Source organism: Trematosphaeria pertusa, assembly GCF_010094035.1.
Source record: "Trematosphaeria pertusa strain CBS 122368 unplaced genomic scaffold BU26scaffold_19, whole genome shotgun sequence".
In the NCBI taxonomy this organism is placed as follows: Eukaryota; Fungi; Ascomycota; class Dothideomycetes; order Pleosporales; family Trematosphaeriaceae; genus Trematosphaeria; species Trematosphaeria pertusa.
The window spans coordinates 360,619-377,268 of NW_022987230.1; the positions used below are offsets into that span (position 1 = coordinate 360,619).

Consider the following 16,650-nt stretch of genomic DNA (forward strand, 5'->3'; position numbering starts at 1 on the left):
TCGTTCTTTCTGTGAACACCGGAAAATCCACTGCTGTCACTACCGGGTATGTATCGGATAGGCTGTCTACCTTCAGGCTACGAAGCAGTCGTCAATTCGCTTCGACCTTGTCATACAGAAGGTGCCAGCATAGTACATGTACAGTACGAGCAAAAAAAGACGCTCGCCTCTAGACTCCGCAGGCAGAAGTGGGATTATCGAAACAATCCTCGGTTCAGCGTATGCAGCATCAGGCGATGGAGAACCCGATGCTTCGCATGAGAAGTGCAAAGTCACGTTAATAAGGACAGAATGGAAATGGAGTAGTAATGCAAAGCATCCAGAATCCAGATTGTTAGCAGACAGCGACTTCCCGAGCTCAGTTACTCCACGTAGACTTCTTAGGCTACGCGACGCGCAAACCGCAATAGAGTATTCCTTCAACACTCTAGGACTTCGAAGTTATCTCGTTGCTACTTTACTGCGTCCAGCTACGTGATTGCCTACCCAGCCCATACGTGCCACTGCACCTTTACGATCCCGTCTCACCATTCTCTGCGAGAACGCCCGTTTATACCACACCGCTACCTACAATAGAAGTTCATGTACGTATGTGACTGCACCAGGAGGGGTCTGGAGAGCATGTCTCACCATGATATGCTAGATTTCAAATGCTGGATCTCCTCATGGCGCTTCGGTCTTAGATTACGCCAATTCGATAGGAACGTGAGGCATAACAGGCTACCCTGAGCCGAACCTGGTTGATATTTCGAGGCGATATTCTGACATTAATGATTGGCACGTAAAGCCGGACAACTTGGGCTTCTGAACGCTGTGAAGGGCCGTGGCGTTGCGTGCGTGAGAAGGCTTAGACAGATCCAAAACGCGGCCAGAACCAGGAGTGACAGGGGTGTGGTTCGTCAGGACCTCGTGTATGTTATGTGTCTCGGTACGTATCTTCACTTGTCTTTCGTACGGGAGACAAAGTGGGTAACTTTGGCTATGGGCGGGAGATGGAAATTGTCTGATCCGGGAATCATCCTATTTAGCTATCTATGGTATCAAAGGCCAATCGGACGGTCGAGACACATCGTGCTTTGGGACGCAGCGCCTGGAGCTTAAAAGTAGGTGGAAGCAGAGCACCCAGACTGCGGCAAGTCCTAGCGCACGAGGATATATTCCGGATGGGAGACGAGACCAATTGTTTAAAAGATGTGAGATGCTGCAGAGTTCCTCCGTTCTGTTTGTATGTCGGACACCTGGTTTGCGGACGCACGTTGCGATATATTCATAGCATCTTTTCGCCCACAGACACTACAACAGTAGAAGATCCCGCGTTGATACTGCAGCAGTCCCTATGTCCATCTGGAGTCCTTGTCGTCATCTGCTCGAATATCTCAAGGCCAAGGCCGCTGAGAAATTACGGGAGTTTCTTTTGGGGACGGCGAATCCCTTGTATTAATCCTTGGGGAAATCCCAAAGTTAGTAATGCCATATAAATGACCAATAGGCCATCCATTACAAGATGCAAAACGCCTTAATTGTCGTCCTCGCCACCTATATGGACGTGCCGTCTCACAGGGGCCTACGGCTTTCTCGCCCCCATAGACATGATATCGTGTTGCGTTCTATAAGCGACACCAGAGTAAGCAGGCACTTGACATAGTACGACAACTCCGAGTTGAATATACACGTTACTCCGCAAACACGCTCATGATGGACGCCGTGGACGTCGCCGATCACAGAACATCACTCACGCCGGCAACGAAGAGTTGGGTTGGACAGCCATGAAATTAAGATGTACAGTAAACTGAAACTATACGTTCCGCCCATGGCCCAACCCAGCGCAGATTTCTCCAAGATTATCCATACATAAGCGGCATTTCGGTCGAGTCGGAGACTACATGTAGCCATCGGCGGGGGCAGATCGGCGGGCCTTGAGTGGGTATGGGGCCAGCCTTCATAAGTCTGAGGATGGTGCCAAAGGCAAGGCAGGGCAAGGCCAGAAGACAGTGGCCACAGCTGAAGGCTAGTCTTGTCAGATCCCGTGCCGAAAGACAAAGTTGGTGAAGTAGAGTCGCACCATCCTTGTAGGCATAGAGAGTCCCATAAGCGATCAAATCCGGGTGACGGTCCGGAATCGCCGTGTAGCGGGCAGTCAAGCCGAAGGATGGTCTGAGAACCCGCTGGGAGTGGCACGTTGGTGGTGTCGTAGGCGCCGCGTCCCATGTGCAGCCGCCTACAACACCACCGGAACCAGGGTGGCGATACCGTAGTCACCAGCGGCTCTCAATCTGAGTGCATGTCGACGTGTGTGAGGGCGGATCGGGAAGCCGGCGTGGTGAGCCTGGCCGGCAAAGGGAAGAAGCAGTCGCCGCGATAGCGAGCGTTGTCGTCGAAGACTCATGCTCCTTCCCTCGCCGGCCAGGCGGTGTGGCACCCAAATAAGTCCCTTCGAGTGAAAGTCCCTTCGAGTGAATGTTAGGCCATTCGTAAAGGTAGCGAGGCTAGAAAGGAGCTGCACTCACCTGAAGGGATCGGGGCCGTTTTCGTGTGGACTTTTTTGTCGGTGCCTGGCTGAGGGAAGCAGCAATAGCCGAGACAGCGATCGTCATGGTTGGCGAGTCCCTCCTTCCTTCAGTGGCTCCCGTAGAAGTTGAAAAATTTTGCGGGGAGAAGCGGGGACTTGGTGGCGGAGCAACGGCGAAGTGAGCTCGAAATTGTTGAGGCTGGGCCCAGCCGTAAACGTCGCGCTAATCGGGAGAGCTCCTTCCAATTTCGCCTTCACCTTGACTGAGAGGCGGTTGCTTAGCCAGCAGCCAAATTTTCGCTGTCTAAGGTCCCACCTCGTTTTCTACTCCACCACCACATCATACTCCGCAACATTCCGGACAAACTGGACTAGGTAAGTGACACGTATAAACGGAAGCAACACCACTAACCTCTCGGTCGCAGGGACACGTGTTTCGGCAGCTTTCTCCCACCAAATATTCCTTGTGGAGATCACCATTCCGGATATGTCCGGGGTGGGAGGGGGATCCAAAGGTTTTCCGGTATGGAAGATCACTATTCCAGACCGGTGTGGGATCCCCCACCCCACAGTTATTCCCCGTGAAAGACTACCATTCCGGACAAGTACGGGGTGGGGGATCCAAAGGTATTCCGGTGTGGAAGATTACGATTCCAGACCGGTGTGGGATCCCCCACCCCACAGTTATTCCCCGTGGAAGTTTGCCATCCCAGACAGCCGTGGGATCCCCTACCCCATAGTTATTCCCCATGGAAAATTACTATTCCGGATATGCCCGGGGTGGGATGGGTATTCCCTTTTGGAAGATCACAATTCCGGACATTTCGGCGGATGTTTTGCTCGGAACTTTAAAACTTTCAAGAAAGACCGCCACCCCAGGCACTCCGGTGGCACCTCTGCCCCTCGTTCTTCGGGCTTCCGGGGAAGACCACCATCCCCGACAATGGATTGCACATTCAGGACAGAGTACGAACAGACGATGCCCAGTATCCTATCCACGACTACGCTTTCCCACCCGCGCCTCCGAAATGGATAGAGTCAGGCACTTCAAGATACCGAACCGGCATACAAGAGCACTGCAGCAGGAACGTCCCCGCAGCCGCCAGCGTACACGCAGCATGACCTGAGCTCGCTGAACCCGCCCTCCATCGCGCAGTCATTAATTCGCCCTATCCCAGTACAAAGAAGATGCGAGCATGCCACATGGACAATACCTGCGAGAAAGAGGCTACATTCCAAACTCCGCACGCAGAAGGGGTGTGGGCCCGTCCCGAAGCACAGTCTCCCACTAGCAGGAACGTCACGCGTAGCCGACAGCGTACGCGCCACCCATAGCGTACACGCAGCATGACCCGAACTCGCTAAATCTACCCTCCGTCCCTACACACAATCTTCCCGTCTGCGCACCAGTTGAAGTATACCCCGGCAGAGAGATGAAGAGTGGAAGAAGACGCTTTTTCGAGAGTCTCGGCGGTTTCAAATGCGGTCTCCAGTGCGGCTATTCCTTTCCGTCGCCGTTCTTTAGTGTGGTTAGCAGGAAATTCTAATACAATGTCGTCCCCACACAAGAGTGTTACGACTTGTCTATTGACTTCTGGCAACGTTCCTGCACTGTACTTGACGTGATGCATTAGCGTGATGAACATATTCGGCGTCCACTAGCGACATTAATAGCAGTCTGCAGGCTGAGTCGCGTTCCACGTCCCTGCGAGATCTAACAGCCAATCCGGCATTTTAGCGCTTTGAACCCAACGACTAGCTCCAGCCTCCTGAGAACATCAGAAAACCGACAACACAGGTATGATACATCCATGGTGCTCTTGTGGTAACAGAATGGTGGTGATAAAAAGTATCGTCTCCATGTCCACGATTTCCATCTCATACGCGCTCAGCGCATCGCAGACATGAACGGAATCTGCAATCCCGTGATAGTAGACATACTTGAGCGAGAATTTAGAGAGCATTTCATTAAAACGAGTGTTGCTTAGGGCGGTCTGGGAATTCTGGGGGGCCTATCGTGGACGGTTCTATGATTATGGGAGTATTAGGCAGAAACAAGGTTTAGTAGATAATACAGGAGATTTAGCAACGAGTCGTCGAGAAGAAATCGAAATCCGGGAGAACGGATCTAGCAAAAAGCCGGGCCCAGCAGAAAAGACGGTACATATGTGTGGGAGGAAGGGGGAGGCTGCTGCACAAAAGGGATGCGCAGAAAGGCTTCGAGCAGCAAACAGCTCCTAGCAGAGAACGACGTTGTATCACGAAGGGAACCGCGGTGGAGGAGGAACCATAGCAGAAATCTACGCGTAATGGGAAAGGTGTGGTAGAAAAGGAGCCACGACGGAAAAAGGTGCGGTGGGATAGAGAGTGCGACAAGACAGGTGGCTTTCTAATAAATCAAGGAAGAAGGCTATCATTATTTCTTCATTGTCCCGTAAGAACTCCAAGCCAGATATTTACAGCGCTCTTCCAGAAGTCCTCCAAGCATTTCCGAACATCCAAAGACGGCCTTACACGGCCAAAACAGGATCGATTCGAGTCTCTCGGCTTCTGTATGTCCCAGGACAGTGGACTAATTCTACAGACAATTCAGCCCAGCAGCGTATTGAAAACGGGACCGAAGGCGGATACTGGAGGAAGGAAATTGGCATCACTCCTGAGGCAGAAGGAGTTCCCACTTTACAGGAGTCTGTCTCGTCACCTCGCCTTCCTCGCATGCCCTTCATATCGGTCGACCTCTTCAAACTCCAACAAGTCCTCGTATGTCCCCTTCGCAAACCTCCGACCCAGCGCAACGAAGAACCCGATGAGGAGATAGGTAATCCAAAACCCGCCGGCCATGAGCAGCACGAAGGCGGCAAGATTCTTCTGACCTTCATCCGTGGAGACACGGTATGCTTGTGGGATATCGGTGGTATGGCGCCCGTTAAAGACGGTTGCGAAGGACCAGATCATGGCTCCCATGAAGAGCGCGGTAAGGAGAATCGCGGTATAGATACGGATACGGGCGGGCTGGCGCAGATAGATGGCCGCGGCTGCGAGGTGGGAGGATGTCGAGTTGACGTAGCGGAGAGAGCTGTTGGCTGTGGCCTGATTGGATTGCGCGCGGGTGACGCGATTGTTGGAGGAGCGCCACGGGGGAGGAGTCCAGCGCGAGCTCGACATTCTGTTCGACGGTATCGAAGTTGGAAGCCCTGAGAGTCTGAGTTAGCCAGCGTGATGACGATCTAGACGTGTGGTGTACCCTTTGGTTGACGCAGAGGGCGGTCGAGTGCGGGAGAAGTGGAGGTTGCTATGGTAGGCAGAGAATCATAGATTTTCTATGAATCTTTGAAGGAGAAACAGGTTGCTGCAGCCGCAGTGAGTAGCCGGTTGGTGTAGTAATTCTGAGAACTTTGAGAGGAACATGTTGCCGTTCCAACCTCGCCGTCACCAAACAACCGCCCAACGACCACCACACCGCCTTTCCGCCTCCTCACTGACGTCAAGGCCACGTCAGATCACCATCTTCACCCTTAATGTGATCCAGAGCCTGTTAAGCGAGAGATCACGTGTCGCTTGGGGCCCGTGCAAGGCTCCCCGTCTTCTATAAAAGGCCGACCTGCACCTCCTCTCTCCCTTTTCTCTCCAGCTCCAATACATGAGAATATCAGATATTGCAAGGGTAGGCCCCTTGGAAGGGTCCTACGGGATTCCATTCCGCTACGGCATGACTTATTTTTGAACCTGGCCTCCTCTCACTGGGCTTGCTCATAGTTGAGGCCACAGTGTCGCTCGTGTAAGTCATCCCCATCTCCTCTCTCTGGCCTCATCAATTGACCTCAACTACAGATTGCACTACCTCGGGCTGACGCGACCTTTTCTCTTTTTCGTTGAGTGTTCTGGCGCTGCTGGATGCTTGAAGAAGAAGACGCTGTTGTGATGTGATGTCTTATTGTCGTTGGTGCTCTGGTGTTCTGAGGTTGTCGTGTTGTTGTTGTTGTCTGGATGTCGGTGCAACGTGACCGCGTCTGAGTATCCAGTGACGGCATACACCCAGCACGAGAGAACTACATGGCAGATGTGCATTAGCAGCCATGATCCATCGTCTCACGCCCATGGGTTCCATCTACTCTTATTTGCGGCGTGGCAGCTCCCGAGTTCGTCACGTTCACAGTGACCCGAGCTCGCTACCACTTCAACGCGTTTTCGTCGCGATAGATACCACGCAAGTCCGGTCTGTCAACCGCATCTCGGAGACAGAAACACCATTAGCGTGGCATGGAGTACCTCAGTCACCATTTATATTTGCTTCATCGTGACGCACGAGCTAACTTCTCCGCTGTAGTGCCCGAGGCCCGCCCTCGACATCGTCCTGCGAAACAGCCACCCTGCAACCTCTGCAGACATGCCGACGTAGTCGAACTGCCTCATCCACAATCACATCGGCTAGACGCAGAGGTTAGGCCAAGCTTCGACGGACGCGGCGACATAAGGCCAACAGTGATGTCCAAGCCGCCAGGCGGAGAATTGAGGGTCAGTTGGGCAGCTTCCATTGGAGCGAAGACACGAGCAGACATACGAATGGGGGGAGCACAAAGGTTTGCTGAACGAACGACGGAGATCAAAGTGGCGAAATCTCAATGGACATGCTGCGAATTAGGTCAAGCTGGCTGTCTTTGCTGTGGCTGGTATGACAGGGGAGTCTTCGCGGGGCAGGACGAGGATTTGCAAATAGCCTCACACAGATCGAAGGCGAGGGCTCCACGAATGAGGTGTCACAACTTCTCACGGGCAACGTCAAAGTGGATACAATAGGCAGGTGGATACAATAGGCAGGTAAGAAGAGCCACCCACAAGGTGGTCAGGGAAGGCTATAGCGCCCGTCTCATGCTGTAATCTCTCAGAATGGTCGGATACCCGTGTAAGAGGCACTTTGATCAACTTGTTTGCCATGGCATGAACGACACGCCTCACGAACACCAAATAATCTTCTTAGGTAAGCCCAAATATACCTCACAATATCTCAATCACACTCTAAGATGCTACTGAGGTCTCATACACAGCGCGGGATCTTCAGCATTTCTTGGATTCGTTTACATCCCCGCAGGTACCGATGTGAATGACGTATCACATGACCGCCAAGCCCTTATCTCCGCGCTCCTCGACTCTCCAGCTCGCTCGAACCCTCACCACTAACACCTGCTACCAACATCGACATTCGACCCACACAGCGGAGAATACGGTCTCCGGGACGGCTTCAAAGCACTTCGCAAATCCACAACACTCTCCACACAACTCCCTGAGACGACAATAATCACCAATCGCAATCCTAATCCAAGATGTCCGCTCCGAATACTCCGTCCGACGTGAGCGTCATTGGACAAGAACACCTCAAGGACCGCAAGGTCCTCGTTGCGCCACTGCGCATCATTCGGTCGCAGTCCGCTCGAGTTCCACTCCTTACGCCGATCAAGAAGTGGTACCAAGCCCCCAGTACGAATAGCGATAGAGACTTTTGCTAACTTATGCGCAGTAAGTAAGACTGCTGTCTTAATACGAGAGAATCTGCGACACTGCAGCATTTGCACCATCTCGAGAAACTACGGTATTTGCACTCCAGCTTTTTGAGCACCTGCTAATTGTACCGTCACCTTCAGTTCTCGACCGTGTCTTCGCCGCTGGACGCGCGATGGGAATGGACCACGACCGATACATCCCGTCCGTCGTCTACTACATGACGTACCGGATGACAGACCAGGACTACAACGACTATCGGAGGGCCTTGGCTGTGTTCCCGTTCGCCGGCGCTGTCGAGAAGATGCTGGCTGTGGGCGAGGGCGAGTTCGACAAGGTGAGCCAGCACCGGCCGGGATGTCCGTTCTGCGAGGGCGAGGAGTTGGAAGATCTTCTGCGGGAGCTGGTGCTCCGTGAGAACCTTGGACTCCAGTACGACCTGGCTCGTCCAGGCCCACCGACTCCGCTGCTGGAGTACTGAGGATATGGGGAAGCGGAGGACTTCGGGCGTGTGTATACCTAGTCTGGTTCCCGTCTAGATCAGGAAAGAAATAATCCAGGCATTCGGAATCCGCTTGCGCATGCCAAGTGCTTGAGTATTGCGATTACATATTGTCGTTGTAACTTCCGGCTAAACTCTTCATGGTTCGGCACGCATTCCGTATTGGCTGACCGCAATTTCATTTGCCCGTATGCAGGGCGTACTCCTACTCTCTTGATACTTAATTGTGCGTCCGTCTAGCATAGTGGTGATGTTTAATGTTTCGCAAGTACCTCGATCACCACCATGAAAGTCGCAATCGCGATCAGCTCCTTCCTCGCCTCCGGCGTGGTTTCATCCGCCATCGCAGGCCGTCAAGCAAAAGCTAGGTGTGATGCACCGGTATATCTAGACGCCAAAACGAACATCTTCCTCAACTACACCCTCCATCCGAATAGCCTGTGGCGCAAACAGATCCTGGAAGTTGCCGACAATATCACCGATGCTGAGCTAAAGAAGCGAGCATTGAGCGCGGCGGACCAAGGAACGTTCGTGTGGATGTGGGTTATATCCCCTTTTCCATAGTCTCACGCTGATAACGACGTAGCGAGAAGCCAGAGCATGTAGGTCGGATCGAAGAAGTCGTGAAAGACGTCCCTTGCAACCATGTGCTTGGGCTCGTGCTCGCTTCTCTGCCATACAAAGAGTGCCTTTCGATTGGCATACCTCCCGCGAGCGATCCTTGGTCGTACGAAGAGCGCATCATCCAGCGTAAGCTAATGCCCCGGAACTGCGAACCATCCCTCCGGGGCGCACTGACATCCTGTAGCAATGCAAGCCGCCATTAAAGCGAATCCAAACATCCCATTTGTAGTAATCATCGAGCCGAACGTCGTAGGAGAAGTAGCCCTGAACGGGAATTACTCCATGTGCGGGCACGTTGTACGCTCGTGGCACAAGAACGTCCCTCTGGTGCTAAAGAGCCTCGATCTCCCGAACGTGATAACGTATCTTGATGGTGCACATGGAGGTTGGCTTGGATGGCAGGATGCGCAAAAACCTGGTGCACAAGTCCTCGTAGATACATGGAAAGCCAGTGGTGAGCTCAAGCAGTTTCGCGGAATAGCTATCAATGTAGCCAGCTACAATTCTTGGTAAGTTCTTCGTGAATAGATGTGCCTTCGTGAGTGGCTCACTAATTGCGTCAGGGACCTGTCCCCAGGGGAGATGTTCGAAGGCGAGAATACCTGCTACGACATAGAGAACCCGGCACGCAACGAGCAAAGATACCTCAACATAATGCGAAAGCACATCAGTGAGCTCAACGTCGGCATGCCCCTCTTTGGCATCATGGACACCTCTCGCACAGGGGTCTTCGGGATTCGTCGAAACTGGGGAGACTGGTGCAACGTTAATGGAGCCGGATTCGGTCGCAGTCCCTCCTCCAATACTGGAGACAAGAATCTGGATGCTTTCATTTGGGCCAAGTGGGGAGGAATAAGCGATGGCACAAGCGATCCAGCAGCATATACCTACAACAGCTTTTGCGGATTGGACGACGCGTTCAAGCCCATGCCAGAAAGGGGGGGGTTCAGTCAAGCGTATTTCGAGATGCTATTGCGAGAATGGAAGCCAAAGGGATATTTTAGTGGGCTTTGGAACGGAAGGAGGCGTTATCTTGGATCCAGGAAGGCAGATCGTCGATGTGGTTAGAGCTGCTTTCATCTTCACTCTTCTTAGCGAAGTGCTATAAATCTCTTCGAGGTTCGGAGACTTTTGACCTCCAGGACACATACCTCTTCATCACGTCCAGAAACCTCCTGCGCCCGCAACTTACGATTTTTTAAAAATCATCAACATCCACCAGTCCGTCAGGCATTGCTCAACGATAACTGTGTTCCCCTCCTAATCCTGTCTGGAGTAGACATCATGACCAACCGCGCTTCCGCGTTCTTTAACGCATTTGGAGTCGGAGACCGGTAAGGGGTTATGAGTGCACATTCTACTACTCCAAGCTAACGGCTGTTCCAGTGGCGCTTACGAGCGCTTGGTATGCGTATTGAACATCGGCCAGGTAAACAAGACTGACTGGAGACTAGAAGACACTGCCGCCGTCGCCTGCCGCCGAGGAGAAAGAGGAGAGGAAGGAGAAGAAGAAGCGGCTCCGTGGCCTTTGGGCCAAGATGAAGAAGGCAGTCGGCTTCGGCAGGGAGTAGACACTGCGGGGAGAGGAGATTGGGGGCCTACGGGCGTGAGGAGCTGGGTGGGCTTTGCCCAGGGATAGAGACTGCGAATGAAAAGCCGTCAGACCACTGATGCTGTGTCCTTTGAAACCTATTCGTGAAGTCGTGAAAGTTGGTGGGGCTTTGGTAAACAGCGCTCCTTCCTCGCCAAGCGCTTGTGGACCTACGTTCGCCTCCGAGACAGAACAGCTACAGTAATTGGGAGGTAGTACTTACCTGTGCTAGTGTGTGTTCGTTATTTGTTGGATATATATTATTTAATTCTTGAAACATTTCATTATCCTAGCAGACTGGTAGACCCTAAGGCGACCAGCTGCTAGGATAATTATTGCAATTTTTTTCGCACCAACAACAGCCTCTCTTTTTGTGGCCAATGCCTCTATAAGATGCCTCTATAAAACGTGACCTTCGAAATGGAGAAGGGTTCGAGTACGTACGAATCCAAATTTCTAGCCATAAGAATACATTTTTGCGTCGGAATCAGTCACCGTCTCAGCAGTGAAGCGGGGTGAGGCTCCTCGCACCTTCCTCCCGCCCTCACGTCGGGCCAGAAAAACGGGACTGCCTTCCTCGCCGGAAAACACCGGAGACACTTGATAAGGGCTGAGCCAATGAGCGTTACCGTATCACACATGACCTGTCGTCGGCTGCTCTCCGCGGCGCTCTCATCCGAGTTGTCATCGCGATTACGTGCTCGTGACTTCCTGGCTTCGTCGCCAAGAGCACGCCATCCTCCAGGCATAAATACCGCGTCCCCCCAACCTCAATCCTTCTCTTCTTCCTTCATCTCGGCTCCTCACTTCGTCTTTCGTCCCCTTGGGGGGTCTACCAGTCTGCTAGGATAAAGGGCTTATGCCCACCCCCCACCCCCCGCCCGCGCCTCCAACCAGTGTCCCTCGCGGGTGGGGGGACCTCCACAAGGGCATCCCGATGTTTTCGGGGCGAGCTGCCTCGCGATGTGAGTGTCTTCGCTCCCTTCCCCTTCACAGTCCATTCTGACCTCCGTAGAGGCGGCTTGCCCCGGGGGGTTGGTATGGAACCCATTAAGACATGTTGACTCCAATGCACAAGCAGCTGCACTCCCGCAACTCTGTGCCGGACACGCCATCCTCGGCTCGGTATCCATCCGGACTGTCTGCAACCTAGCAGGTACGCTTGTCCGCTAGTGGTCAAGATAGCGGACTGACCCGGACACAGCCCAATGCTCTGCCCTCGCTGAACCAGGGCTTTGACAACCGCTTAAGCTTCGAGGCGAGCTCACAGCTGAGCGGTGCGCACTTCGACTCGCGACGAAGCGGCAGTGTGCCATGGGCCACTCACCGGGAATGTTTTCGGGTCGCCGTTCTGGTGTCTGGTATGTCGCTTCCCTTTCTTTCGTCCTCTCCCACCTTTCCTCACCGCAGATGCTAACAGATAAAACAGCAGCACAGAAGACCTCGGCAGTCCGACGTACAACATCATTGAGGAGAGTCAGCAGCAGTCTGTCATGAGCTAACTCCCCAGGCATGCTGTCAGATGGTGGTTCTGGTACCCAGTGGTTGCTCTGGTACAAGGTGGTTGATCTGATGTCGAGTTGTCGGTCTGGTGTCGGGTCTTTGTCCTGTCTCGTCGACCTCGCTGTTTTAGCTGTGGTGAATGAAATCGCCGTTCTGTTTAAACCTTCGTGCCTTCCTACGCAGTGACCGTTTCGCTTCATGCTTTCTCCAATGTTGATTCGAGCGCCGGTGGCAATGGCAGCCGGTGGCGAACATCGCAGCCCAACGTTGTTCACCCACAATTGTACCAGCCCCACCGGAACTCTGCCCGCACTCACTCTATTTCCGAAATCACTCTACAGCCTCCTGCACATTCCTACTCGCGAGGCTGCCGTCTACCTGCTGCGTGATGCCTCGTCCGATCGCATCCCCTGCTGTCCCGTTTCGGAAAGCGCCATGAAGACGTGCGGACCCACGGATGTTGACTGCGATGCCCAGCACAACAGTATCAACAATATCAACGGGAAGACACTGAGGAGGATCTCCGGGGGGAGGGGGCAGCTATTAGGCAAGGGTTTTTGGAATGGATGAGGATGCGGCATAAGGGGCACGGAGCGGGTTGCGCTGTTATCAACGCGCCCATATGGCTGCAGTCACCCGGATTGCATCCCTTTCTTCTAGATAGTAATGAGCAAGTCTTCGGAAGTCCTGGTGAAAATTAAAGTCGCTCTTCTACTCGATTTCGAGCTCCGGGTAGTCGTCGACGTGAAGGCCTTCGAGGTGCTCTGATGCGGGCCGAGTCCTGATAGCGCTTTGCGAGGACCTTCTGCAGGCTCCATTGCCGGCTTCTAAGCTGCATGCGACTGCATTCAGCCTGCTCAATGGTGTCAGGAGAGAGTAGTAGTGCGCTGCTACTCATGTTGTGGCCTTTCGCAATACGGTCTGCCAGTGACTTCTCCAGGCACAGCGCCCGATCGGCTTCGCCCCCGCGCTCTCTCTACACCAACAGACAACCACGGATTGCACCAGCGACACAACTCCTCCTCTTTGCATCGAAAAACTACTCTCTTGCCCAGAAACCGACTCAGGTTCTGTTTGCCAGGCCCCGCCTCCGCGCGAGTCTCCGTCCCGAGTCGTCGCGCTGATGCTTCGACGCCGCCTGCGTGCCCTCGAGGGGCTCCTCGCCCCCCCTACGATCCATCAATGCTGCCGCATTACATACACGCGGAGATAATCAGGGGTGGAGACACCGCTGGGGCAGCGTCCAGGTCGACTTGGGGCAACGCCATGGCGTCCGGACCGCACCGCAAATACGGCATCGCGCGTCAGCGGGAGGCGCATGCGCAGCGGCAACGAGCTATGAGCCGTCTCCACCACCGCTGCGGGTCTGACAGATCCCGGTAAGCCCCCCGGAGAGATACTACTCATACGATTAAGCAGCCTCGATCGACCAGTCCCGCTACGATACACCGCCCTCGATGAGTACATTTGCCCCACGCCGCTCTTCTCTATCGACTGCGTATCAGACTATGACACGGCGCGATCGGAACAACAGGTGGAATACAGATAGATGGTAATAACAGGGCGAGGATATGGACCGAGGGAAATGAGATGGAGCACAGCGCTTCATCATCGGAGACCGCCTCCTTGAACCTCCGCAGCCAAAGCGGAAACGCCCCTCATAGCACTATAGGCGCTCGGGGGCTTTGAGGGCGCCTCCTACACATCGGAGGCCGGCACCGAATAGCCGTTAGAACATAGGGTTGCGCGCAGGGTTTCTCTGCAGCGCTTCTTCCTCAGGGGCCGCCGCCTTTGACCTCCGCAGCCAAAGCGGGAGCGCGCCTCGTAGCACTACAGGCGCTCGGGAGCTTCGAGGTCTCCTCCTACGCAGCAGGCGCGAGTATTGAATAGCCGTTAGGACGTAGGGTTGGCCGCAGGATTCCTGCGCAGCGCTTCGTCCTCGGGGGCCGTCGCCTTGGACCTCCGCAGCCAAAGCGGAAACGCCCCTCGTAGTACTAAAGAGCTTAGAATTTCGAAGTCGCCTCCTGCACAACTGACGCCGGTACCGAATAGCCTCTAGGATATAGAGTTGCCCGCAGGATTTCTGCGCCGCCGACTTATCGGGAGCACCGGAGCACCGCATCCTTGAGAAGCGCCGCCCACACCTCCGCCGCCCGAGCAAAGAACGCTCCCCAGAGCACTACGACGAGCTTTCCAAGGTACGAAGACTCATCCTCTACATGGGCGCTGACACAGAGCCCCGGTGGGGGTATAGAGCCCGCCCGCAAGATTTTCGCGGAGTTGACTTCTCCCGTGCACCTAGCAGGTACGTACTCTACTCTCACTGCACCCTCAGTTCCTGAATCAGGCGGCTTGAATGGTCTGGCTGCTGCTTGTGCTGACACGGCGGAACAACAACAGGCCCTCACTTGGAGTACCGCCGCGGCGGACAGCCCATTTCGACGATCGCGCCCAAGCCAGCTGCAGCACCCAACTCCGAGAACCAGTACAGTAGTTCCGAAACCGGGACAGTCTTTGCTCCACCTCGGTCCAAGCACGGTTCACCGAGTCCACATTGAGCTTCGAGTCTCCTGTGGGGGCGCCATGGCTAGTCGAACCCCAACTCCGATCTTACAAGTAATAGAGCAGATACCAGGAAACGTTCTTCTACCATACCATCGTCCAGATCCATACGCCGCATGTCCAAGTCTCCGTCTTCGCGGCTTTGCTCGAGAACCCCAGCTTGAGCCCATCGAGTCCCGGTGTGGAAGGATAGGAACAACCACAACACGATACCCATGAGGGCATCAGGGGACTAGGAGAGGGGCGAGTCAAAGGCATGCAACCATGAAGACCGCTCAACGTCAAATACAATATCGACTGCAGCACAGTACTCTCACGCGGAGACGCTGCGCGCCGGCGGCCAACGGCGTCAAGACTAAGATGCTGCACAATGAGCACAATCAGTACTCGAGTTTGATTCTGAGCGCAATCATGCATTGTGGGCATGGTCAAGTGGCGGACAAAGTCTGCGCAATGAAGCGTACCCGCGACGATTGCAAGTCCAGACCCAAACAGGAAGCAGGGCACTCCGGCGGCACCTGTTCGGGCTGGTGACGGCGAATTCAAGCCCTCATCTGGACAAGAAACGACGCACCGACTCGAACTCCTCGAAATTCCCGGCGTCGCGAGAGACGGCGGTACGCCACCTCCGATGTCCACAGGCCTCGACACATCGAAATTGCCATATCGATCACGAGTCGAAGTAGGTAGATGCAGCCAAGACGAACGTGTCGCTATGCTTTCTTGGATTCGTTGCAGTATGCATGAGCGTCGTTCTACATGCGAGCAAGCCCGGGAGGCGAGAACGGTAACCCCCATGATCAGGCGCCAGATGCACTGCGAGTTAAGAGCGTTGAGAGTCGAACCGGAAGCAATCCAGGATAAGCAAACGGCCTCGGCATATCGTTCGCCTTGGATGCCATGTCCGCCACCATGTCTTGCGTGGACGTTTGTGCGACACCGTCATCCATCAGAACAACACCCTGTCTTGAAAGGTGGCGGCAGTATGGGCGACGATAACACCATGGCGGGGGGCAGGATACACTGAATGGTGTCTTTGGCAGTATCGTGGAGCCACGAAAAAGCGACCGAGTACAATCCGATAGAGCGCAGGCTGACAGCTGTGCGGTGCGACCAGAGTACGAAGACGTCACACCGAGTGACATGCGCAGCCTCAATCGGCAAGAGAGATTCGTCTATCAGACTTGCCCGAGTAGCCACGGATACCTCTTCCACAATCCCGGCGCCGCTCGTGCTTGCGCCGAACAGTGAAGTGACAGGATTCCCGTGGACAAAACAGCACTCACTCATGGCACGGGATAGTAGACCACCGGCATCGATATTCTTCGGAAATTCGTCGCGGAACGTCCTCAGATGTTGTCATCAAGCTCAATTCAGACCGAGACCGGCTGTGTCGTTGGGCACCTGCAAGTTCTTCGGACATCGAGCACGAAGAAGATCATATCGTCAATGTCTATGGCGCATGCCCGAAAGCCGAGCAGCAGACGAAGGGCGGCAGAGCCTGCTCATTGGAAAAGAGGATCGAGAGAACTTTGGCTGGGACCTCAGGCGTGTGCAACCTCTTCCGGGAAAAGCGGGAGCAAAACATGGCCGATTAGGACGGTTCTGCCTTTTCGATGGTGCTTCGCGTAGCGATATGGGAGCTCCTACTGCAAGTTGGGACCCAGTTGAAGAGCTTTCGATGTGATCCCAGTGCTGACAATGAAGGTAGACTCCTCCGATTGCGCCGTTCCGGTTTCATCGTCCCTCTCGCGTCGGTCACTGTTCCTCTTCGCCCTCTGAACGATTACATCCCACCGCTCGTCTACGTCCGACATGCACCGACGGTAATACAGAACGGAAACGGGTACATACACCGGGGAT

The 16,650-nt window shown here is 54.2% G+C and overlaps 6 protein-coding genes across 6 annotated transcripts; 4 read left to right on the forward strand and 2 right to left on the reverse strand.

The window, feature by feature from the left end:
* Nucleotides 1–4,933: 4,933 nt before the first annotated feature.
* BU26DRAFT_510463 (uncharacterized protein) lies at nucleotides 4,934–5,674 on the reverse strand (the record flags this gene model as incomplete). Its single annotated transcript, XM_033827233.1, has 2 exons — nucleotides 4,934–5,087; nucleotides 5,289–5,674. 2 exons carry the CDS (start codon nucleotides 5,672–5,674, stop codon nucleotides 4,934–4,936), a joined length of 540 nt encoding a protein of 179 aa, XP_033677630.1.
* Nucleotides 5,675–7,776: 2,102 nt separating this feature from the next.
* Nucleotides 7,777–8,486, forward strand: BU26DRAFT_609950 (uncharacterized protein; the record flags this gene model as incomplete). The annotated part of the gene is made up of 2 exons (XM_033835964.1): nucleotides 7,777–7,984; nucleotides 8,149–8,486. The coding sequence occupies exons 1-2, from the start codon at nucleotides 7,831–7,833 to the stop codon at nucleotides 8,484–8,486; spliced, it is 492 nt and encodes a 163-aa protein (XP_033677631.1). The 5' UTR covers nucleotides 7,777–7,830.
* A 306-nt stretch (nucleotides 8,487–8,792) lies between these two features.
* On the forward strand, nucleotides 8,793–10,199 carry BU26DRAFT_438496 (glycoside hydrolase family 6 protein; the record flags this gene model as incomplete). Its single annotated transcript, XM_033824293.1, has 4 exons — nucleotides 8,793–9,046; nucleotides 9,094–9,257; nucleotides 9,316–9,640; nucleotides 9,695–10,199. The coding sequence occupies 4 exons, from the start codon at nucleotides 8,793–8,795 to the stop codon at nucleotides 10,197–10,199; spliced, it is 1,248 nt and encodes a 415-aa protein (XP_033677632.1).
* Nucleotides 10,200–11,681: 1,482 nt separating this feature from the next.
* Nucleotides 11,682–12,512, reverse strand: BU26DRAFT_129648 (uncharacterized protein). The gene has a single exon (XM_033819635.1). It carries the CDS (start codon nucleotides 12,423–12,425, stop codon nucleotides 11,892–11,894), a length of 534 nt encoding a protein of 177 aa, XP_033677633.1. The 5' UTR covers nucleotides 12,426–12,512; the 3' UTR covers nucleotides 11,682–11,891.
* A 979-nt stretch (nucleotides 12,513–13,491) lies between these two features.
* Nucleotides 13,492–15,321, forward strand: BU26DRAFT_510467 (uncharacterized protein; the record flags this gene model as incomplete). The annotated part of the gene is made up of 4 exons (XM_033827234.1): nucleotides 13,492–13,604; nucleotides 14,292–14,530; nucleotides 14,561–14,966; nucleotides 15,096–15,321. The coding sequence occupies 4 exons, from the start codon at nucleotides 13,492–13,494 to the stop codon at nucleotides 15,319–15,321; spliced, it is 984 nt and encodes a 327-aa protein (XP_033677634.1).
* A 378-nt stretch (nucleotides 15,322–15,699) lies between these two features.
* BU26DRAFT_129643 (uncharacterized protein) lies at nucleotides 15,700–16,640 on the forward strand. The gene has a single exon (XM_033819634.1). It carries the CDS (start codon nucleotides 15,815–15,817, stop codon nucleotides 16,472–16,474), a length of 660 nt encoding a protein of 219 aa, XP_033677635.1. The 5' UTR covers nucleotides 15,700–15,814; the 3' UTR covers nucleotides 16,475–16,640.
* Nucleotides 16,641–16,650: the final 10 nt, after the last annotated feature.